Source organism: Scyliorhinus torazame, chromosome 1, assembly GCF_047496885.1.
Source record: "Scyliorhinus torazame isolate Kashiwa2021f chromosome 1, sScyTor2.1, whole genome shotgun sequence".
NCBI lineage: Eukaryota > Metazoa > Chordata > Chondrichthyes > Carcharhiniformes > Scyliorhinidae > Scyliorhinus > Scyliorhinus torazame.
The window spans coordinates 31,056,329-31,081,045 of NC_092707.1; the positions used below are offsets into that span (position 1 = coordinate 31,056,329).

The following is a 24,717-nucleotide window of genomic DNA, read 5'->3' on the forward strand; positions in this document are numbered from 1 at the left end:
GACTGAAACATGGCTAAGGCAGGGGCAGGACTGGCAGCTCAATGTTCCGGGGTACAGATGCTATAGAAAGGATAGAACAGGAGGTAAGAGAGGAGGGGGGGTGGCGTTTTTGATTAGGGAGAACATTACGGCAGTACTTAGAGGGGATATATCCGAGGGTTCGCCCACTGAGTCTATATGGGTGGAACTGAAAAATAAGAAGGGAGAGATCACCTTGATAGGACTGTACTACAGGCCCCCAAATAGTCAGCGGGAAATTGAGGAGCAAATATGTAAGGAGATTACAGATAGCTGCAAGAAAAATAGGGTGGTAATAGTAGGGGACTTTAACTTTCCCAACATTGACTGGGACAGCCATAGCATTAGGGGCTTGGATGGAGGGAAATTTGTTGAGTGTATTCAGGAGGAATTTCTCATTCAGTATGTGGATGGGAGAGGGGGCAAAACTTGACCTCGTCTTGGTAAATAAGGAAGGGCAAGTGACAGAAGTGTTAGTGAGGGATCACTTTGGGACAAGTGACCATAACTCCATTAGTTTTAAGATAGCTATGGAGAATGATAGGTCTGGCCCAAGAGTTAAAATTCTTAATTGGGGCAAGGCAAATTTTGATGGTATCAGACAGGAACTTTCAGAGGTAGATTGGGGGAGACTGTTGGCAGGCAAAGGGACAGCTGGTAAATGGGAGGCTTTTAAAAATGTGTTAACCAGGGTGCAGGGTAAGCACATTCCCTTTAGAGTGAAGGGCAAGGCTGGTAGAAGTAGGGAACCCTGGATGACTCGAGATATTGAGACTCTGGTCAAAAAGAAGAAGGAGGCATATGACGTACATAAACAACTGGGATCAAGTGGATCCCTTGAAGAGTATAGAGATTGTTGAAATAGAGTTAAGAGGGAAATCAGGAGGGAAAAAAGGGGACATGAAATTGCTTTGGCAAATAATGCAAAGGAGAATCCAAAGAGATTCTACAGATACATAAAGGGGAAAAGAGTAACTAGGGACAGAGTAGGGCCTCTTAAGGATCAACAAGGACATCTATGTGCAGAGCCACAAGAGTTGGGTGAGATCCTGAATGAATATTTCTCATCGGTATTCACGGTGGAGAAAGGCATGGATGTTAGGAAACTAAGGGAAATAAATAGTGATGTCTTGAGAAGTGTGCATATTACAGAGGAGGAGGTGCTAGAAGTCTTAAAGCGCATCAAGGTAGATAAATCCCCGGGACCTGATGAAATGTATCCCAGGATGTTGTGGGAGGCTAGGGAGGAAATTGTGGGTCCCCTAACAGAGATATTTGAATCATCGGCAGCCACAGGTGAGGTGCCTGAAGATTGGAGAGTGGCGAATGTTGTGCCCTTGTTTAAGAAGGGCAGCAGGGAAAAGCCTGGGAACTACAGACCGGTGAGCCTAACGTCTGTAGTAGGTAAATTGCTAGAAGGTATTCTGAGAGACAGGATCTACAAGCATTTAGAGAGACAAGGACTGATTCGGGGCAGTCAGCATGGCTTTGTGCGTGGAAAATCATGTCTCACAAATTTGATTGAGTTTTTTGAGGGGGTGACCAAGAAGGTAGATGAGGGCAGTGCAGTAGACGTTGTCTACATGGACTTTAGCAAAGCCTTTGACAAGGTACCACATGGTAGGTTGTTGCAGAAGGTTAAAGCTCACGGGATCCAGGGTGAGGTTGCCAATTGGATTCAAAATTGGCTGGACGACAGAAGACAGAGGGTGGTTGTAGAGGGTTGTTTTTCAAACTGGAGGCCTGTGACCAGTGGTGTGCCTCAGGGATCGGTGCTGGGTCCACTGTTATTTGTGATTTATATTAATGATTTGGATGAGAATTTAGGAGGCATGGTTAGTAAGTTTGCAGATGACACCAAGATTGGTGGCACAGTGGATAGTGAAGAAGGTTATCTAGGATTGCAACGAGATCTTGATCAATTAGGCCAGTGGGCCGACGAATGGCAGATGGAGTTTAATTTAGATAAATGTGAGGTGATGCATTTTGGCAGATCGAATCAGGCCAGGAGCTACTCAGTTAATGGTATGGCGTTGGGGAGAGTTATAGAACAAAAAGATCTAGGAGTACAGGTTCATAGCTCCTTGAAGGTGGAGTCGCAGGTGGACAGGGTGGTGAAGAAGGCATTCGGCACGCTTGGTTTCATTGGTCAGAAAATTGAATACAGGAGTTGGGACGTCTTGTTGAAGTTGTACAAGACATTGGTACGGCCACACTTGGAATACTTTGTGCAGTTCTGGTCACCCTATTATAGAAAGGATATTATTAAACTAGAAAGAGTGCAGAAAAGATTTACTAGGATGTTGCCGGGACTTGATGGTTTGAGTTATAAGGAGAGGCTGGATAGACTGGGACTTTTTTCCCTGGAGCGTAGGAGGCTTAGGGGTGATCTTATAGAGGTCTATAAAATAATGAGGGGCATAGATAAGGTAGATAGTCAACATCTTTTCCCAAAGGTAGGGGAGTCTAAAACTAGAGGGCATAGGTTTAAGGTGAGAGGGGAGAGTTTCAGAAGGGCCCAGAGGGGCAATTTCTTCACTCAGAGGGTAGTGAGTGTCTGGAATAGGCTGCCAGAGGTAGTAGTAGAGGCGGGTACAATTGTGTCTTTTAAAAAGCATTTAGATAGTTACATGGGTAAGATGGGTATAGAGGGTTATGGGCCAAGTGCGGGCAACTGGGACTAGCTTAATGGTAAAAACTGGGCGGCATGGACTGGTTGGGCCGAAGGGCCTGTTTCCATGCTGTAAACTTCTATAAAGAAAAAAAAGAAGAAAAAAAAAAGGAGCTCATCGTCGCCGATGCACTCTCCCGATCTGTCACCACACCCTGCGACCCAGCGGGCTTCGTGTGCCAAATTGATGCTCAGGTGGCATTCGCCGCATCCAATCTGCCAGCCACGGACGACCGACTCATCCAGATTCGTCGTGAGACGGCCAACGATCCCCTGCTCTAACGTGCCATGCGCCACCTGACAGACGGGTGGCTCAAGGGCCAATGCCCTCAATTCTATAACATTGAAGATGACCTGGCAGTGGTAGATGGAATTCTACTAAAGCTGGACAGGATCGTCATTCCGCACAGCATGCGGAACCTAGTCCTTGAGCAGCTCCACGAGGGCCACCTGGGAGTGGAGAAATTCCGCCGACGGGCCCGTGTGGCAGTGTACTGGCCTGGAATCAACGAGGACATTGCCAACGCCATTCTTAACTGCCCAACATGCCAGAGTTTCCAGCCTGCTCAACCAAGGGAGACCTTGCAACCCCATGTGTTGGTCACGTCCCCCTGGGCCAAAGTGGGCATCGACCTGTTCCATGCACTTGGCCGGGACTACGTCCTCATAGTGGACTATTTCTCAAACTACCCGGAGGTAGTTAGGCTACACGACCTCACCTCAACTGCGGTCATCCGTGCGTGCAAGGAAACCTTCGTTCGCCATGGCATCCCGCTCACGGTCATGTCCAACAATGGCCTGTGTTTTGCCAGTCAGGAGTGGTCCAATTTTGCCAAACGATACAACTTCACACATGTCACGTCCAGTCCCTATTACCCCCAATCCAATGGCAAAGCTGAAAAGGGGGGCGCACATTGTCAAACGACTCCTGTGCAAGGCGGCCGATGCAGGATCCGATTTTTACCTCGCCCTGCTTGCTTACAGATCAGCTCCATTGTCCACCGGCCTGTCACCGGCTCAATTATTGATGAATCGCACGCTGCGGACGATGGTGCCGGCCATTCATGTCCCGGACTTGGACAACCTTCCGGTCCTTCGTCGAATGCAGTTGTCTCGGGCCCAACACAAATTGGCGTACGACGCCCATGCCATGGATCTCCCTGCTCTGGCTCCTGATGACGAGGTCCGTGTCCAACTTCCCGATGATGGTTGGTCCACCACCGCTGTGGTGCTCAGACAAGTGGCCCCCAGGTCATTTTTGATTCGTCTACAAGACGGCTCTCTTCTTCGCCAAAATAGGCGGGCACTACGACTCCTTCCTCGCTCGCCACCACATCATGTCCTGCCCCGCCGTCACGACAAACCCGTCACGGACTTTGCAGATCTCCCTTTCGCTCTGCCACCCTCTGAATCTGACACAGTCCCGCCCATTCCAGAACAGGCGGCCCCTGACCCACCCTTGAGGCGGTCAACCAGAATTCGTCGCCCACCTCAGAGACTGAATTTATGAACTGCCTGAATTCATGGACTCTCTGAAGTCATGAACTGATTGTTTCATTATCCTGTTTGATTAACTCACTGGTTTGTACATACTGTTGTTCTAGTTATATTTTGTGTTACATACTGTCCATCTGCACTAGACACCTTCCAATGTAAATATCTTAGAGTTTCTGTACATAGTCCTGTAAATATGCTTGCATGTGCCACACACAGTTAGGAACATTCGCATACTACATTATTTATTGCCACGAACACACATTTTTTTCAGAAAAGGGGGGATGTCATAAAAGACACATCAGTATATGATGGTGCAGAAATACACACTGACTGACACACTGCAAGACCAATCAACACACACAACAGCAGCCAATCACCAGTTAGGGCACGGTCACTATAAAGACAGAGGGCACCAGTTTTCCCGCTCATTCGGAATGCAGCCTCTGAGAGAGACAGAGCCCGCAGTCAGTAGCACAAACATCCACCATGTGCTAGCAGTATAAGCTGGTCAGGTTAGGCATAGGTCTTTAGTCAATCTAACATAGTGTTGACCCACAGTGCAAGTATGTTTAACAGCTCTTAGTTAAATAAAATAGAGTTGTACTATTACAAGTGTTGGTAGCCTGTCTATGTTACTGCTAAGGGAAACGCAGTCTCCACAGATCCAGAGTACCCAACACATCACAACCCAGATGTGCAGGGTAGGTGGATTGGCCATGCTAAATTTCCCCTTAATTGGAAAAAAACAAATTGGGTACTCTCAATTTTTAAAAAAGGAAACGTGCTGTCAGGGAGTTGGGAAAAGTCTGGCCACAAGCTCTGAACACATGTGCTACTGACATCCCCAAAATGGGCTCAGTGCGGGCTACACCAGACACACATGTGGCACAGATGCCTTTGGAACCGAATTGGCATAACACCAAAACTCCAGGCGCGGCACAGCCAAATGCTGGGGCCATAATGTTTGCATCTCACGGCCAATCCTAATCCTGCCTAAATATATTTTCGAGCATTGGGACGGGTAACTATCAGGGTGGGACCGAGCTGCTTTTTTCATTGCATTTCCTCCTCAGCCTGGCAGTTGAGACAATGTTTTAATTGTCCTGCTGTAATCAGCTGATTTACCAGGAATTTAGATTGAAACCCGGCGAGGTTCTGTCTCATTTGCACAGCAGATACTATGGGCCCGATTGTACATCCTCGCCGTGCCCGACTCGGGGCACAACGAGGCCGTTAAATCTCGTGAGAGGCCACTCCTGCCCAGGTGGCACTGCCAGGGTGCCAGGCTGGTGGTGCCAAGGTGCCCGGGCAGCAGATTGCCCGTGCCGGGGATCGGACCCTGGGGTGCCCTGCCCCTTATGAGGTGGGATAAGGGGGGGCGGGGGCTCGAGGACCCCCTAACAAGTAAGCTGGGGTGTTGGGGGCATCTGTAGACAGTGCTGTGGGCTTGAGAAAGCGGGGCGACATTTAAAAAAGTGCGCCCCGATCTTTTCCTGCACTGAAAATAAATGCACGGTGTCGCATGATTCAGTGCATTTCACAGCCAACAACTAGTGTAAATAAATTGAAATCCTGTCTCTTCAAAGACCACAGATACTGGCTTTAACCAATGAGCAGGAGAAGGGGCTACAATGCAAGCCTTTATGTGTGTGTGGATATGTAAACCAGCAGAGGTCAGAGATCAAGATAAGAGATTGTGTCCCTGCATCACAGTTTGCAAGAGCCTTCGCCCTGACTGTTCTCAGTGTGCGTTCTCTGCGAAACCTGCTTCTGGATTACCTGCAGTTAAAAAACTGGTAAGAATTCATGGGCGAGGAGCATTAAACAAAAGCTGGGTTGGAGAAAAGGGAACATGAAGGGTGTGCATATCTCGAGAGGATTTTATTGCTCGTTTTTCTTTGCTGCAGTGGATGTTCTTGGCATAAGTCATTCTGTGTTACTCAACTCGGTTAAATTCAGCCAATCAGCTGTCTCTTGCTGAAATTTCTGCTTAATCTAGTCCATTACATCACCGTAGTAGGAAAGGGATGAACACTATATGGCAAAGCACCCAACTACATGGCTTTAAAAGGACAGTAGCTGGTGCACAGTCAGTGGAGGTTGGTTGTCTCTTAAACTAGCTCTGCTTTCTGTTATAACTTGTGAATTTTTTTTCTTCCTTTTATCAAGTGTTAACATGGAACAAATAACACACTTTGAAGGCTTTGAAGAAACGCAGGAAAGGCGTGACGATAACCAAGCCAGAAGTGCTGATGTTGAAGTGAGCTTGAACAAGGTGGAGCCTGTTGCTGCCTTCCACAGCGATGTGAAGCAGGGCGACCCAGAATCTTCACTCCCTGAACATAGAGTGAAGCGTCAGGAACAGGAGGTCAAGGGTCAGCTTCACGTCGAGGCAATGGAGGGCGGGAATTCTGCTCGGAAACTGGACTCTACTGCTCTAAAAATCGAGATGGATCTAGAAAACGCTGACACGGATGAGGAAGGCGATTTTATTCATGGCGGGATGGAAGCAGAAACGAAAGCTGAGTGTAGCGAGGATATTGCGCGCTTTGTTCCAACATGCAGAAGAGTTGTGGAAATCGAGTCTGCTTGGCAACAACAGGAAAGGGAATGTCCAAGGGTCCTGTCATTAGCTGTTGAGCAGAATGCCGGTGGCTCAGAAATGGTGGACGACAATAAGATGGAGAAAGTCAAAAATCCAAACAACGCAGTTCCAGCACCCGACGAACAATTGTTTGAGGAGAAACTACTGAATGTTCAAAGGCTACAGAAAGAAGATGACTGCAAGACCGCCCAGAGCCTTGGCCTTGTAGCACCCGGTGAGCAGAACGCCCAGGAAGGTGAGGTTGCCCCAAACCCTCTTGTAAATGAACAAAAGGAGGCTGTAGAAGTGCTAAGTGAACCGGCTGCAGGTCCACCCGAGGATCAGATTGAGTCAGTGGTGAAACAGAGCAAGGAGGAAGCCACAAGGCAAAGTTTCAAAGGAGAAGGAACTGATCACACAACAGGAGATTCATGTCAGAATAACATGGGGGAATGTCTAGGTGAGCATACTGTCACCGAACAGGTAGCAATGGGTGGAGGTGAGCGAAGACTGGAGCGTTTTCTTTCTCAGACGGAGCTATACATCACTAAAGCTGATCAACAACCCAGTGAAGAAAGTTACTCATCGGATCTGCTTGCACCTTCTTGTGGAGATGCCGTTGTGTGCAAGCTGATCCCACAATACAGCACAGCCGTCTACAGTCCAGAAGGTCGTGACTGTGATCAAACTGAACAAGGAGATGGTGAATTTCTGCTGAAGAAAGCTATGTCTGCTGAAGAGATTGGAGATGTTGCACTGGAGGATGGCTCTGAGAGGAAGTCCAGTGCTTCCAACATTGGGGAGGAGGCACAAACGGATAATGAAATGTCCAGTCGTGACATGGGCAATGAACAGGTCAGTCTTTCTAATCAAACTTCGAACCCTGGTGTTAGTTGTAACTTCAGCCAAGCAGAGAAGGCCAAAGTGGGAGGCAGCTGGTTAAACCAAAGTGCATCATGCATAGAGACAGACAGATTCAATTCCAAAGTACAATCCAACACGTTTTCCCACGTTGACTGGGTACAGAGCAATGATCTGGAACAAGATGCAGCGCCTGAGAATACCAGCGAGTCAGATCAGTACAAAACAGGTGCTTCACCTCACCCACCCCTGGAAAGGGCGGGTGAGTCTGGATTGGACCATGTTGCACTGGATAGGCAGGAAGTAAATGTGATCCAAACTCTCTGCAGTGGAGAAGCTAGCTTCGACACAAGTATCAAAGAGCTCTGTCTGTCTGGTAACGCTGACAGCAGTGGACAGGACAATCTGTCCCAGCGAGCAGGCCAACTCAGTAAATCTAATGCAATGGTACAGAGTGTTCAGGGGAGGAAACTCAATGTGAAGGACGTAAACCGTAATGAGAATGAAGACAGTCAATTTGATCACACATCACAAATTCAGAAATACAGCCTTGCACTTGATCTCCAGGCCAATGAAGCTGATCAAACCCCACAAAAGGAGCAAGTTAGGGAAGTTGGCGCAACTTCAGCGGACAGTGGACCGTGCAAATCTCCATCGAATGAACCTGTTAATGAGCGTGATGAAACTGACAGTGGTGGGTCGTCTACCCGCAACATTAGCAGAGAGGTTGAGTTTGATCAAAACCTGAAGGGAGTAACCACCGGTGCACCTGAAGCAGGCGAAAGAGCGGCTGACTCCTGCGCAGTGATGGTCGGGCAAGGAAAAAACCCAGTCTACCTACCCGGAGATATAGGTTCACACCCTGGGACTAAAACTGCTCTTGATGCAGATGCAATGCAAGGGTGGCTGGTACATCATGTGGAGGCTGCAGACTCTGAGATTCCAGAGAAGCAGACGTCCAAGATAGCGGAAGACCTGAACGAAAAAAAACCTTTGGAGGTCATTAACGTTTCTAATATCAAAAAAGCATTTGAGAAAAAGGATAAGAGAAAGGAGAAGGTGGCAGATGTCCAGAAGAAACGGGGTAACTTTCTTTTAAAAAATACTTGTGGCATCCGTGTCTGGCATCAGGGAAGGGTACCGATGGAGATTATTTGCCGCCATACTGCTATGTTACTAGTCTGTTTTGATATCAGTAATTTTCAGAGATAATCCGGTCACTGGGGAGTCTGGTGTACATCCAGGAAATTTCTTTCATGCAGTGTCACATGGGCCTGGGATGTTCTCTGATGACAATTGCTGCACATCCTGAAACCAAGATTCTAAAAATAAAATGGTAGAGGACTTGGCAGAGGAAAGGGACCTGTGGCCAGGGGGTGGGGTGGGGCTGTGGAGGTGAGGGGTAAGGTAGCTCAGCAGGGCCACATTCTTCAAATGTTCATTGAAATCTATTCGACTAAAAAGAAAAGTTCTATTTGACTGAGGGAGGGAGTTGTGTCACAGCCGAGACCAATTATATCCTTGTCCAACGCTCTCCTTCCTACCTGTGGGAGGGGTTCTGTTGGTGGTGGGAGGGGGGTTTGTGGAAGGTGGAGAGTGGAGGGGGCTGCATGCTGATGGGTCGGGAGAAGAGGAATGGGGACAATTTATATCACCCACCATGTCCCCACGCAACCCCCCCCTCCCGCCCCCTGTCTGCCTCCCCATCAAGTGGGAAGCTAACCGAATGCCCTAAAGTGAAATGTTTATTAAATAGTGAATTTAAAAATTGTAAAAGCAGCGTGTGAAGTACAGGAAAAAACACAGAGAAGGAAGGAGATGAATGACTGCGTTTTTTGATCATTGAGCGTCTTTATTGATCAATTGCAGAGTCATAAGAACTTAAGACCTAGGAGCAGGAGTAGGCCACCTGGCCCCTCGAGCCTGCTCCGCCATTCAATTAGATCATGGCTGATCTTTTGTGGACTCAGCTCCACTTTCCCACCCAAACACCATAACCCTTAATCCCTTTATTCTTCAAAAAACTATCTATCGTTATCTTCAAAACATTGAATGAAGGAGCTTCAACTGCTTCACAGTGCAATGAATTCCATAGATTCACAACCCTTTGGGTGAAGAAGTTTCTCCTAAACTCAGTCCTAAATTTACTTCCCCTTATTTTGAGGCTATGCCCCCTAGTTCTGCTTTCACCCGCCAGTGGAAACAACCTGCCCGCATCTATCCTATCTATTCCCTTCATAATTTTATATGTTTCTATAAGATCCTCCCGCATCCTTCTAAATTCCAAAGAGTGCAGTCCCAGTCTACTCAACCTCTCCTCGTAATCCAACCCCTTTAACTCTGGGATTAACCTAGTGAATCTCCTCTGCACACCCTCCAGTGCCAGTACGTCCTTTCTCAGGTAAGGATGCCAAAACTGAACACAATACTCCAGGTGTGGCCTCACTAACACCTTATACAATTGCAGCATAACCTCCCTAGTCTTAAACTCCATCCCTCTAGCAATGAAGGACAAAACTCCATTCGCCTTCTTAATCACCTGTTGCACCTGTAAACCAAAAAGTCTGAGCTGAGTCTGAGATAATGTGCCAGGTGTATTGCAATTAGAAGTATCATTACTGATTAAGTACTGGTTGCACGATTCAAGTAAAAAAGTACAAGGCAAAAATGTACACGGAAATAATCTAAATCCCACAAGTGGGACACTTTGGGTGGAATTTTCTGCTCTCGCTGGTGGCGAGCTTCAAGGTGCGAAGGTTATTTAATTTGGCGGGTGGTGGTGGACTGGAACCCTACCGCCTTTCCCTCTCCAGCAGAACGTTCTGGGTGGGGAAAACCATGGTCCAACTTCCTGTCCTGCTGACTATTGACCCCCTTAAATGGCCAATTAAGAGCCTCATCCTGACGCTGTTGGGATTAAGCCAGCTAGAGGTGGCCTGTTACCAAGTGGTGAGCATGGCAGCTGCAACCATGTGACAGTTAGAACAGTTTGTCACCTCCTGGGTTGGTGGGTGGGGTGGAGTGGAGTGGGGGATGCTGATGGGGAGGGGATCGGGGGTTTGCTGGTGAGGATGGGGTGGGGGGGCTGATGCTGCTGTGGGTGGGAGTGATGCTGGTGGAAATCAGGTGGGGGGGGGTTTGCTGGTGAGGATGGGGGGGGTTTGCTGGTGAGGATGGGGGGGTTTGCTGGTGAGGATGGGGGGGGTTTGCTGGTGAGGATGGGGGGGGTTTGCTGGTGAGGATGGGGGGGTTTGCTGGTGAGGATGGAGGGGTTTTCTGGTAAGGATGGGAGGGTGTTGTGGTGAGGATGGGAGGCAGGGTTTGCTGGTGAGGATGGAGGGGTTTTGGTCAGGATGGGGAGGGTTGTGGTGAGGATGGGGGTGGGTTGTGGTGAGGATGGGGGTGTTTGTGGTGAGGATGGGGGGTTTTCTGGTGAGGATGGAGGGGTTTTCTGGTGAGGATGGGGGGATCGTGGTGAGGATGGGGGCGTTGTGGTGAGGATGGGGGGGTTGTGCTGAGGATGGGGGGGGTTGTGGTGAGGATGGGGGGTAGTGGTGAGGAAGGGGGGGTTGTGGTGAGGATGGGGCCTTTGCTTGTGAGATTGGGGGGTTGTGGTGAGGATGGGGGGGATTTGTGATGAGGATGGGGGAGTTTCTTGTGAGGATGGGGGGTTTACTGGTGAGGATGGGGGGGCGTTTGCTGTTGAGGATGGGGGGTTTGTGGTGAGGATGGGGGGGTTTCTGGTGAGGATGGGGGGGTTTCTGGTGAGGATGGGGGGTTGTGGTGAGGATGGGGGGGTTTATGGTGAGGATGGGGGGTTGTGGTGAGGATAGGGGGGGTTTATGGTGAGGATGGGGGGTTGTGGTGAGGATAGGGGGGGTTTATGGTGAGGATGGGGCCTTTGCTTGTGAGAATAGGGGAGATTGTGGTTAGGATGGGGGGGTTTGTGGTGAGGATGGGGGGTTGTGGTGAGGATAGGGGGGGTTTATGGTGAGGATGGGGGGGTTTATGGTGAGGATGGGGGGGGTTTGCTGGTGAGGATGGGGGGGGTTTGCTGGTGAGGATGGGGGGGTTGTGGAGAGGATGGGGCCTTTGCTTGTGAGAATAGGGGGGATTGTGGTGAGGATGGGGAGGGTTTCTTGTGAGGATGGGGGGGTTTGTGATGAGGATCGGGTGGGTTTGTGGTGAGGATGGGGGGGGGGTTTGTGGTGAGGATGGGGGGGTTTCTTGGTGAGGATGGGGGGGGCTTTGGTGAGGATGGGGGGGTTTGTGGTGAGGATGGGGGGGTTTGTGGTGAGGATGGGGGGCTTTGGTGAGGATGGGGGATGTTTGTGGTGAGGATGGGGGGTTGCTCGTGAGGATGGGGGGGTTTGCTGATGAGGAGGGGGGCGTTTGTGGTGAGGATGGGGGGGTTTGTGGTGAGGATGGGGGGGATTTGGTGAGGATGGGGGGTTTGCTGGTGAGGATGAGAGGGGTTTTCTGGAGAGGATGGGAGGGGTCTGCTGGTGAGGATGGGGGGGTTGTGGTGAGGATGGGGGGGTTGTGGTGAGGATGGGGGGGTTTCTGGTGAGGATGGGGGGGGATTTACTGGTGAAGATGGGGGGGTTTCTGGTGAGGATTGGGGGATTTTGGTGAGGATTGGGGGGGGGTTGCTGATGAGGAGGGGGGGTTGCTGGATGGGGGGGTTTGCTGGTGAAGGTGGCGGGGTTTCTGGTGAGGATGGGGGGGGGTTTGTGTTGAGGATGGGGGGGTTTGCTGGTCAGAATGAGAGGGGTTAGCTTTTGAGCATGGGTGGGGTTTGTCGTCAGGATGAGGGGGGGGGGAAAGTTGCTGGTGAGGATGGGGGGGTTGTGGTGAGGATCGGGTGGGTTTGTGGTGAGGATGGGGGGGTTGTGGTGAGGATGGGGGGGGTTTGTGTTGAGGATGGGGGGGTTGTGGTGAGGATGGGGGGGGTTTGTGGTGAGGATGGGGGGGGTTGTGGTGAGGATGGGGGGGGTTTCCTGGTGAGGATGGGGGGGCTTTGGTGAGGATGGGGGGGTTTGTGGTGAGGATGGGGGGGTTGTGGTGAGGATGGGGGGTTTGTGGTGAGGATGGGGGGGTTGTGGTGAGGATGGGGGGGTTTGTGGTGAGGATGGGGGGGTTTGTGGTGAGGATGGGGGGGGGTTGCTGATGAGGATGGGGGGGGTTTGTGGTGAGGATGGGGGGGTTTGGTGGTGAGGATGGGGGGGGTTGTGGAGAGGATGGGGGGGGGTTTGCTGGTGAGAATAGGGGGGATTGTGGTGAGGATGGGGGGGTTTGTGGTGAGGATGGGGGGGTTTGTGGTCAGGATGGGGGGGTTTGTGGTGAGGATGGGGGGGTTTCCTGGTGAGGATGGGGGGGGCTTTGGTGAGGATGGGGGGGTTTGTGGTGAGGATGGGGGGGGCTTTGGTGAGGATGGGGGGGGGCTTTGGTGAGGATGGGGGGGGCTTTGGTGAGGATGGGGGGGGGGCTTTGGTGAGGATGGGGGGGGTTTGCTGATGAGGAGGGGGGCGTTTGTGGTGAGGAGGGGGGGTTGCTGATGAGGATGGGGGGGTTGTGGTGAGGATGGGGGGGTTGTGGAGAGGATGGGGGGGGTTTGCAGATGAGGAGGGGGGGGTTTGTGGTGAGGAGGGGGGGTTGCTGATGAGGATGGGGGGGTTGTGGTGAGGATGGGGGGGTTTCTGGAGAGGATGGGAGGGGTTTGCTGGTGAGGATGGGGGGTTTGTGGTGAGGATGGGGGGGGGTTTCTGGTGAGGATGGGGGGGGGATTTACTGGTGAAGATGGGGGGGTTTGTGGTGAGGATGGGGGGGTTTGTGGTGAGGAGTGGGGGTTTCTTGTGAGGATGGGGGGGTTTACTGGTGAGGATGGGAGGGGTTTGTTGATGAGGATGGGGGGTTGTTGTGAGGATGGGTGGGTTTGAGGTGAGGATGGGGGAGTTTTGGTGAGGATGGGGGGATTTGCTGATGAGGATGGGGGGGGTTTGTGGTGAGGATGGGGGGGTTTGCTGATGAGGATGGGGGGGGTTGTGGTGAGGATGGGGGGATTTTGGTGAGGATGGGGGGGGTTTGCTGATGAGGAGGGTGGGGGGTTGCTGGGTGGGGGGGTTTGCTGGTGAAGGTGGCGGGGTTTCTGGTGAGGATGGGGGGGTTGCCGGTGAGGATGGGGGGGTTTGCTGGTCAGAATGAGAGGGGTTAGCATTTGAGCATGGGTGGGGTTTGTCGTCAGGATGAGGGGGGGGAAGTTGCTGGTGAGGATGGGGGGGTTGTGGTGAGGATGGGGGGGTTTGTGTTGAGGATGGGGGGGTTTCCTGGTGAGGATGGGGGGGCTTTGGTGAGGATGGGGGGGTTTGTGGTGAGGATGGGGGGGTTGTGGTGAGGATGGGGGGGGTTGTGGTGAGGATGGGGGGGGTTTGCTGGTGAGGATGGGGGGGGTTTGCTGGTGAGGATGGGGGGGTTGTGGAGAGGATGGGGCCTTTGCTTGTGAGAATAGGGGGGATTGTGGTGAGGATGGGGAGGGTTTCTTGTGAGGATGGGGGGGTTTGTGATGAGGATCGGGTGTGTTTGTGGTGAGGATGGGGGGGGGGTTTGTGGTGAGAATGGGGGGGTTTCTTGGTGAGGATGGGGGGGGCTTTGGTGAGGATGGGGGGGTTTGTGGTGAGGATGGGGGTGTTTGTGGTGAGGATGGGGGGCTTTGGTGAGGATGGGGGATGTTTGTGGTGAGGATGGGGGGTTGCTCGTGAGGATGGGGGGGTTTGCTGATGAGGAGGGGGGCGTTTGTGGTGAGGATGGGGGGGTTTGTGGTGAGGATGGGGGGGATTTGGTGAGGATGGGGGGTTTGCTGGTGAGGATGAGAGGGGTTTTCTGGAGAGGATGGGAGGGGTCTGCTGGTGAGGATGGGGGGGTTGTGGTGAGGATGGGGGGGTTGTGGTGAGGATGGGGGGGTTTCTGGTGAGGATGGGGGGGGATTTACTGGTGAAGATGGGGGGGTTTCTGGTGAGGATTGGGGGATTTTGGTGAGGATTGGGGGGGGGTTGCTGATGAGGAGGGGGGGTTGCTGGATGGGGGGGTTTGCTGGTGAAGGTGGCGGGGTTTCTGGTGAGGATGGGGGGGGGTTTGTGTTGAGGATGGGGGGGTTTGCTGGTCAGAATGAGAGGGGTTAGCTTTTGAGCATGGGTGGGGTTTGTCGTCAGGATGAGGGGGGGGGGAAAGTTGCTGGTGAGGATGGGGGGGTTGTGGTGAGGATCGGGTGGGTTTGTGGTGAGGATGGGGGGGTTGTGGTGAGGATGGGGGGGGTTTGTGTTGAGGATGGGGGGGTTGTGGTGAGGATGGGGGGGGTTTGTGGTGAGGATGGGGGGGGTTGTGGTGAGGATGGGGGGGGGTTTCCTGGTGAGGATGGGGGGGCTTTGGTGAGGATGGGGGGGTTTGTGGTGAGGATGGGGGGGTTGTGGTGAGGATGGGGGGTTTGTGGTGAGGATGGGGGGGTTGTGGTGAGGATGGGGGGGTTTGTGGTGAGGATGGGGGGGTTTGTGGTGAGGATGGGGGGGGGTTGCTGATGAGGATGGGGGGGGTTTGTGGTGAGGATGGGGGGTTTGGTGGTGAGGATGGGGGGGGTTGTGGAGAGGATGGGGGGGGGTTTGCTGGTGAGAATAGGGGGGATTGTGGTGAGGATGGGGGGGTTTGTGGTGAGGATGGGGGGGTTTGTGGTCAGGATGGGGGGGTTTGTGGTGAGGATGGGGGGGTTTCCTGGTGAGGATGGGGGGGGCTTTGGTGAGGATGGGGGGGTTTGTGGTGAAGATGGGGGGGGCTTTGGTGAGGATGGGGGGGGGCTTTGGTGAGGATGGGGGGGGCTTTGGTGAGGATGGGGGGGGGGCTTTGGTGAGGATGGGGGGGGTTTGCTGATGAGGAGGGGGGCGTTTGTGGTGAGGAGGGGGGGTTGCTGATGAGGATGGGGGGGTTGTGGTGAGGATGGGGGGGTTGTGGAGAGGATGGGGGGGTTTGCTGATGAGGAGGGGGGGTTTGTGGTGAGGAGGGGGGGTTGCTGATGAGGATGGGGGGGTTGTGGTGAGGATGGGGGGGTTTCTGGAGAGGATGGGAGGGGTTTGCTGGTGAGGATGGGGGGTTTGTGGTGAGGATGGGGGGGGTTTCTGGTGAGGATGGGGGGGGGATTTACTGGTGAAGATGGGGGGGTTTGTGGTGAGGATGGGGGGGTTTGTGGTGAGGAGTGGGGGTTTCTTGTGAGGATGGGGGGGTTTACTGGTGAGGATGGGAGGGGTTTGTTGATGAGGATGGGGGGTTGTTGTGAGGATGGGGGGGTTTGAGGTGAGGATGGGGGAGTTTTGGTGAGGATGGGGGGATTTGCTGATGAGGATGGGGGGGGTTTGTGGTGAGGATGGGGGGGTTTGCTGATGAGGATGGGGGGGGTTGTGGTGAGGATGGGGGGATTTTGGTGAGGATGGGGGGGGTTTGCTGATGAGGAGGGGGGGGGGTTGCTGGGTGGGGGGGTTTGCTGGTGAAGGTGGCGGGGTTTCTGGTGAGGATGGGGGGGTTGCCGGTGAGGATGGGGGGGTTTGCTGGTCAGAATGAGAGGGGTTAGCATTTGAGCATGGGTGGGGTTTGTCGTCAGGATGAGGGGGGGGAAGTTGCTGGTGAGGATGGGGGGGTTGTGGTGAGGATGGGGGGGTTTACTGGTGAGGATGGGGGGGTTGTGGTGAGGATGGGGGGGTTGTGGTGAGGATGGGGGGGTTTGTGTTGAGGATGGGGGGGTTTCCTGGTGAGGATGGGGGGGCTTTGGTGAGGATGGGGGGGTTTGTGGTGAGGATGGGGGGGTTGTGGTGAGGATGGGGGGGGTTGTGGTGAGGATGGGGGGGTTTGTGTAGAGGATGGGGGTTTGTGGTGAGGATGGGGGGGTTTGTGGTGAGGATGGGGGGGGTTGTGATGAGGATGGGGGGGGGTTGTGGTGAGGATGGGGGGGGTTTGTGGTGAGGATGGGGGTTTGTGGTGAGGATGGGGGGGTTTGTGGTGAGGATGGGGGGGTTGTGATGAGGATGGGGGGGGGTTGTGGTGAGGATGGGGGGGTTTGTGGTGAGGATGGGGGTTTGTGGTGAGGATGGGGGGGTTTGTGGTGAGGATGGGGGGGGCTTTGGTGAGGATGGGGGGGCTTTGGTGAGGATGGGGGGGGTTGCTGATGAGGAGGGGGGCGTTTGTGGTGAGGAGGGGGGGGCTTTCTGGTGAGGATGGGGGTTTGTGGTGAGGATGGGGGGGTTTGCTGATGAGGATGGGGGGGTTGCTCGTGAGGATGGGGGGGTTTTGGTGAGGATGGGGGGGATTTGGTGAGGATGGGGGGTTTGCTGATGAGGATGAGAGGGGTTTTCTGGAGAGGATGGGAGGGGTCTGCTGGTGAGGATGGGGGGTTTGTGGTGAGGATGGGGGGGTTGTGGTGAGGATGGGGGGAGGTTTGTGGTGAGGATGGGGGGGGGGGTTTCTGGTGAGGATGGGGGGTTGCTGGTGAGGATGGGGGGTTAGCTGCTGAGGATGGGGGGGCGTGTTGTGGTGAGGATGGGGTGGTTTGAGGTGAGGATGGGGGGGTTGTGGTGAGGATGGGGGGATTTTGGTGAGGATTGGGGGGGGTTTGCTGATGAGGAGGGGGGGGTTTGCTGATGAGGAGGGGGGTTGCTGGATGGGGGGGTTTGCTGGTGAAGGTGGCGGGGTTTGCTGGTCAGAATGAGAGGGGTTAGCTTTTGAGCATGGGTGGGGTTTGTCGTCAGGATGAGGGGGGGGAAAGTTGCTGGTGAGGATGGGGGGGTTTCCTGGTGAGGATGGGGGGGCTTTGGTGAGGATGGGGGGGCTTTGGTGAGGATGGGGGGGGTTTGCTGATGAGGAGGGGGGGTCACTGGTGAGGATGGGGGGGTTTGTGGTGAGGATGGGGGGGCTTTGGTGAGGATGGGGGGGTTTGTGGTGAGGATGGGGGGGCTTTGGTGAGGATGGGGGGGGTTTCCTGGTGAGGATGGGGGGGCTTTGGTGAGGATGGGGGGGGTTTCCTGGTGAGGATGGGGGGGCTTTGGTGAGGATGGGGGGTTTGTGGTGAGGATGGGGGGGCTTTGGTGAGGATGGAGGGGTTTGTGGTGAGGATGGGGGGCTTTGGTAAGGATGGGGGGGTTCTGGTGAGGATGGGGGGGGTTTGCTGATGAGGAGGGGGGGTTACTGGTGAGGATGGGGGGGTTGTGGTGAGGATGGGGGGGGTTTGCTGATGAGGAGGGGGGGGTTACTGGTGAGGATGGGGGGGTTTGTGGTGAGGATGGGAGGGGCTTTGGTGAGGATGGGGGGTTTGTGGTGAGAATGGGGGGGTTTGTGGTGAGGATCGGGTTGGTTTGTGGTGAGGATGGGGGGTTTGTGGTGAGGATGGGGGGGGTTGTGGTGAGGATGGGGGGTAGTGGTGAGGAAGGGGGGGTTGTGGTGAGGATGGGGCCTTTGCTTGTGAGATTGGGGGGTTGTGGTGAGGATGGGGGGGATTTGTGATGAGGATGGGGGAGTTTCTTGTGAGGATGGGGGGTTTACTGGTGAGGATGGGGGGGGTTTCTGGTGAGGATGGGGGGGGGTGGTGAGGATGGGGGGTTGTGGTGAGGATGGGGGGGTTTATGGTGAGGATGGGGGGTTGTGGTGAGGATAGGGGGGTTTCTGGTAAGGATGGGGGGGTTTCTGGTGAGGATGGGGGGGGGTGAGGATGGGGGGGTTTATGGTGAGGATGGGGGGTTGTGGTGAGGATGGGGGGTTGTGGTGAGGATAGGGGGGGTTTATGGTGAGGATAGGGGGGTTTATGGTGAGGATGGGGCCTTTGCTTGTGAGAATAGGGGAGATTGTGGTTAGGATGGGGGGGTTTGTGGTGAGGATGGGGGGTTGTGGTGAGGATAGGGGGGGTTTATGGTGAGGATGGGGGGGTTTATGGTGAGGATGGGGGGGGTTTGCTGGTGAGGATGGGGGGTTTTGCTGGTGAGGATGGGGGGGGGTTGTGGAGAGGATGGGGCCTTTGCTTGTGAGAATAGGGGGGATTGTGGTGAGGATGGGGAGGGTTTGTGGTGAGGATGGGGGGGGGGTTTGTGATGAGGATCGGGTGGGTTTGTGGTGAGGATGGGGGGGGGGTTTGTGGTGAGGATGGGGGGGTTTCTTGGTGAGGATGGGGGGGGCTTTGGTGAGGATGGGGGGGTTTGTGGTGAGGATGGGGGGGTTTGTGGTGAGGATGGGGGGCTTTGGTGAGGATGGGGGATGTTTGTGGTGAGGATGGGGGGTTGCTCGTGAGGATGGGGGGGTTTGCTGATGAGGAGGGGGGCGTTTGTGGTGAGGATGGGGGGGTTTGTGGTGAGGATGGGGGGGGTTGTGGTGAGGATGGGGGGGGGTTGCTGATGAGGATGGGGGGTTGCTCGTGAGGATGGGGGGGTTTTGGTGAGGATGGGGGGGATTTGGTGAGGATGGGGGTTTGCTGGTGAGGATGAGAGGGGTTTTCTGGAGAGGATGGGAGGGGTCTGCTGGTGAGGATGGGGGGGGTTGTGGTGAGGATGGGGGGGTTGTGGTGAGGATGGGGGGGTTTCTGGTGAGGATGGGGGGGGATTTACTGGTGAAGATGGGGGGGTTTCTGGTGAGGATTGGGGGATTTTGGTGAGGATTGGGGGGGGGTTGCTGATGAGGAGGGGGGTTGCTGGATGGGGGGGTTTGCTGGTGAAGGTGGCGGGGTTTCTGGTGAGGATGGGGGGGGGTTTGTGTTGAGGATGGGGGGGTTTGCTGGTCAGAATGAGAGGGGTTAGCTTTTGAGCATGGGTGGGGTTTGTCGTCAGGATGAGGGGGGGGGAAAGTTGCTGGTGAGGATGGGGGGGTTGTGGTGAGGATCGGGTGGGTTTGTGGTGAGGATGGGGGGGTTGTGGTGAGGATGGGGGGGTTTGTGGTGAGGATGGGGGGGTTGTGGTGAGGATGGGGGGGTTTGTGGTGAGGATGGGGGGGTTTGTGGTGAGGATGGGGGGGGGTTGCTGATGAGGATGGGGGGGTTTGTGGTGAGGATGGGGGGGTTTGGTGGTGAGGATGGGGGGGGTTGTGGAGAGGATGGGGGGGGTTTGCTGGTGAGAATAGGGGGGATTGTGGTGAGGATGGGGGGGTTTGTGGTGAGGATGGGGGGGTTTGTGGTCAGGATGGGGGGGTTTGTGGTGAGGATGGGGGGGTTTCCTGGTGAGGATGGGGGGGGCTTTGGTGAGGATGGGGGGTTTTGTGGTGAGGATGGGGGGACTTTGGTGAGGATGGGGGGGCTTTGGTGAGGATGGGGGGGGGCTTTGGTGAGGATGGGGGGGGGCTTTGGTGAGGATGGGGGGGGTTTGCTGAAGAGGAGGGGGGCGTTTGTGGTGAGGAGGGGGGGTTGCTGATGAGGATGGGGGGGTTGTGGTGAGGATGGGGGGGTTGTGGAGAGGATGGGGGGGGTTTGCTGATGAGGAGGGGGGGGTTTGTGGTGAGGAGGGGGGGTTGCTGATGAGGATGGGGGGGTTGTGGTGAGGATGGGGGGGTTGTGGAGAGGATGGGAGGGGTTTGCTGGTGAGGATGGGGGGTTTGTGGTGAGGATGGGGGGGGTTTCTGGTGAGGATGGGGGGGGATTTACTGGTGAAGATGGGGGGGTTTGTGGTGAGGATGGGGGGGTTTGTGGTGAGGAGTGGGGGTTTCTTGTGAGGATGGCGGGGTTTACTGGTGAGGATGGGAGGGGTTTGTTGATGAGGATGGGTGGGTTTGAGGTGAGGATGGGGGAGTTTTGGTGAGGATGGGGGGATTTGCTGATGAGGATGGGGGGGGTTTGTGGTGAGGATGGGGGCGTTTGCTGATGAGGATGGGGGGTGTTGTGGTGAGGATGGGGGGATTTTGGTGAGGATGGGGGGGGTTTGCTGATGAGGAGGGGGGGGTTGCTGGATGGGGGGGGTTGCTGGGTGGGGGGGTTTGCTGGTGAAGGTGGCGGGGTTTCTGGTGAGGATGGGGGGGTTTGCTGGTCAGAATGAGAGGGGTTAGCATTTGAGCATGGGTGGGGTTTGTCGTCAGGATGAGGGGGGGGAAGTTGCTGGTGAGGATGGGGGGGTTGTGGTGAGGATGGGGGGGTTTACTGGTGAGGATGGGGGGGTTGTGGTGAGGATGGGGGGGTTGTGGTGAGGATGGGGGGGTTTGTGTTGAGGATGGGGGGGTTTCCTGGTGAGGATGGGGGGGCTTTGGTGAGGATGGGGGGGTTTGTGGTGAGGATGGGGGGGTTGTGGTGAGGATGGGGGGGGTTGTGGTGAGGATGGGGGGGTTTGTGATGATGATGGGGGGTGGTTGTGGTGAGGATGGGGGGGTTTGTGGTGAGGATGGGGGGGTTTGTGGTGAGGATGGGGGTTTGTGGTGAGGATGGGGGGGTTTGTGGTGAGGATGGGGGGGGTTGTGATGAGGATGGGGGGGGTTGTGGTGAGGATGGGGGGGTTTGTGGTGAGGATGGGGGTTTGTGGTGAGGATGGGGGGGTTTGTGGTGAGGATGGGGGGGGCTTTGGTGAGGATGGGGGGGCTTTGGTGAGGATGGGGGGGGTTGCTGATGAGGAGGGGGGCGTTTGTGGTGAGGAGGGGGGGGCTTTCTGGTGAGGATGGGGGGTTTGTGGTGAGGATGGGGGATTTGCTGATGAGGATGGGGGGGTTGCTCGTGAGGATGGGGGGATTTGCTGATGAGGATGGGGGGGTTGCTCGTGAGGATGGGGGGGTTTTGGTGAGGATGGGGGGGTTTGCTGATGAGGAGGGGGGGTTTTTGGTGAGGATGGGGGGGTTGCTCGTGAGGATGGGGGGGTTTTGGTGAGGATGGGGGGGATTTGGTGAGGATGGGGGTTTGCTGATGAGGATGAGAGGGGTTTTCTGGAGAGGATGGGAGGGGTCTGCTGGTGAGGATGGGGGTGTTTGTGGTGAGGATGGGGGGGTTGTGGTGAGGATGGGGGTTGTGGTGAGGATGGGGGGTTTGCTGGTGAGGATGGGGGTTGTGGTGAGGATGGGTGGTTTGCTGGTGAGGATGGGGGGAGGTTTGTGGTGAGGATGGGGGGGGTTTCTGGTGAGGATGGGGGGTTTGTGGTGAGGATGGGGGGATTTTGGTGAGGATGGGGGGGCGTGTTGTGGTGAGGATGGGGTGGTTTGAGGTGAGGATGGGGGGGTTGTGGTGAGGATGGGGGGATTTTGGTGAGGATTGGGGGGGGGTTTGCTGATGAGGAGGGGGGGGGTTTGCTGATGAGGAGGGGGGTTGCTGGATGGGGGGGGTTTGCTGGTGAAGGTGGCGGGGTTTCTGGTGAGGATGGGGGGGGTTTGTGTTGAGGATGGGGGGGTTTGCTGGTCAGAATGAGAGGGGTTAGCTTTTGAGCATGGGTGGGGTTTGTCGTCAGGATGAGGGGGGGGGGAAGTTGCTGGTGAGGATGGGGGGGTTTCCTGGTGAGGATGGGGGGGCTTTGGTGAGGATGGGGGGGCTTTGGTGAGGATGGGGGGGTTTGCTGATGAGGAGGGGGGGTCACTGGTGAGGATGGGGGGGTTTGTGGTGAGGATGGGGGGGGTTGCTGATGAGGATGGGGGGGCTTTGGTGAGGATGGGGGGGTTTGTGGTGAGGATGGGGGGGCTTTGGTGAGGATGGGGGGGGGTTTCCTGGTGAGGATGGGGGGGCTTTGGTGAGGATGGGGGGGGGTTTCCTGGTGAGGATGGGGGGGCTTTGGTGAGGATGGGGGGGTTTGTGGTGAGGATGGGGGGGCTTTGGTGAGGATGGGGGGGGTTTGCTGATGAGGATGGGGGGGGTTGTGGTGAGGATGGGGGGGCTTTGGTGAGGATGGGGGGGTTTGTGGTGAGGATGGGGGGGCTTTGGTGAGGATGGGGGGGGTTTGCTGATGAGGATGGGGGGGGTTACTGGTGAGGATGGGGGGGTTTGTGGTGAGGATGGGGGGGCTTTGGTGAGGATGGAGGGGTTTGTGGTGAGGATGGGGGGCTTTGGTAAGGATGGGGGGGTTCTGGTGAGGATGGGGGGGGTTTGCTGATGAGGAGGGGGGGTTACTGGTGAGGATGGGGGGGTTGTGGTGAGGATGGGGGGGTTTGTGGTGAGGATGGGGGGGCTTTGGTGAGGATGGGGGGGGTTCTGGTGAGGATGGGGGGGGTTTGCTGATGAGGAGGGGGGTTACTGGTGAGGATGGGGGGGTTGTGGTGAGGATGGGGGGGTTTGCTGATGAGGAGGGGGGGTTACTGGTGAGGATGGGGGGGTTTGTGGTGAGGATGGGGGGGTTGTGGTGAGGATGGGGGGGGCTTTGGTGAGGATGGGGGGTTTGTGGTGAGGATGGGGGGGTTTGTGGTGAGGATGGCGGGGGCTTTGGTGAGAATGGGGGGGTTTGTGGTGAGGATGGGGGGGTTTGTGGTGAGGATGGGGGGGGTTTGTGGTGAGGATGGGGGGGTTTCCTGGTGAGGATGGGGGGGGCTTTGGTGAGGATGGGGGTGTTTGTGGTAAGGATGGGGGGGGTTTGTGGTGAGGATGGGGGGGTTTCCTGGTGAGGATGGGGGGGGCTTTGGTGAGGATGGGGGTGTTTGTGGTGAGGATGGGGGGGTTGTGGTGAGGATGGGGGGGTTTCCTGGTGAGGATGGGGGGGGCTTTGGTGAGGATGGGGGTGTTTGTGGTAAGGATGGGGGGGGCTGTGGTGAGGATGGGGCCGATTTGCTGGTGAGGATGGGGGGGTTTTGGTGCGGGTGGGGGATGTTTGTGGTGAAGATGGGGGTGGGTTGTGGTGAGGATGGAGGGGTTTTCTGGTGAGGATGGGGGGGTTGCTGGTGAGGATGGGGGGGGTTGCTGGCGAGGATGGGGGGTTTGGTGAGGATGGAGGGGTTTGTGGTGAAGATGGGGGTGGGTTGTGGTGAGGATGGGGTGGTTGTGGAGAGGATGGGGGGGGTTGCTGATGAGGAGGGGGGTTGCTGGATGGGGGGTTTGCTGGTGACGGTGGGGGGCTTGCTGGTGAGGATGGGGGGGTTTATGATGAGGATGGGGGGGGTTTGCTGGTGAGGATGGGGGGGTTTTGGTGAACGTGGGGGATGTTTGTGGTGAGGATGGGGGCGGTTGTTGTGAGGATGGGGGGGTTGTGGTGAGGATGGGTGGGATTTGTGATGAGGATGGGGGGGTTGCTTGTGAGGATGGGGGGGTTTACTGTTGAGGATGGGGGGCGTGTTTGCTGTTGAGGATTGGGGGGGTTGTGGTGAGGATGGAGGGGGTTGTGGTGAGGATGGGGGGCTTATGGTGAGGATGGGGGGGGGTTTGCTGGTGAGAATGGGGGGGGTTTGTGGTGAGGATGGGGGGGTTGTGGTGAGGATGGGGGGGTTTTGTTGTGGATGGGGGGGGGTTTGCTGATGAGGAGGGAGGGTTGCTGGATGGTGGGTTTCCTGTTGAGGGTGGAGGGGTGTTCTGGTGAAGATGGGGGGTTGTGGTGAGGATGGGGGGGGATTGTGGTGAGGATGGGGGGGTTTGTGGTGAGGATTGAGGGGTTTGTGGTGAGGATGGGAGGGGTTTGTGGTGAGGATGGGGGGGGTTTGTGGTGAGGATGGGGGGGGTTTGTGGTGAGGATGGGAGGGGTTTCCTGGTGAGGATGGGGGGGGTTTGCTGGTGAGGATGGGGGGGGTTTGTGGTGAGGATGGGGGGGGTTTGTGGTGAGGATGGGGGGGGTTTGTGGTGAGGATGGGGGGGGTTTGTGGTGAGGATGGGAGGGGTTTCCTGGTGAGGATGGGGGGGGTTTGCTGGTGAGGATGGGGGGGGTTTGTGGTGAGGATGGGGGGGGTTTGTGGTGAGGATGGGGGGGGTTTGTGGTGAGGATGGGGGGGGTTTGTGGTGAGGATGGGGGGGTTTCCTGGTGAGGATGGGGGGGGCTTTGGTGAGGATGGGGGGTTTGTGGTGAGAATGGGGGGGTTTGTGGTGAGGATCGGGTTGGTTTGTGGTGAGGATGGGGGGGTTTGTGGTGAGGATGGCGGGGGCTTTGGTGAGAATGGGGGGGTTTGTGGTGAGGATGGGGGGGTTTGTGGTGAGGATGGGGGG

General features: G+C 55.7%; 1 protein-coding gene across 1 annotated transcript in view; it reads left to right on the plus strand.

The window, feature by feature from the left end:
• Positions 1-6,423: 6,423 nt before the first annotated feature.
• coro1cb (coronin, actin binding protein, 1Cb) overlaps positions 6,424-24,717 on the plus strand; it is a 323,977-nt gene continuing 305,683 nt past the window's right edge. The window contains exon 1 of the mRNA XM_072482289.1: positions 6,424-8,715. Within this exon, the coding sequence (XP_072338390.1) occupies positions 6,582-8,715 (2,134 nt within the window). The 5' untranslated portion in view covers positions 6,424-6,581. The remainder of the gene's footprint in view (positions 8,716-24,717) is intronic.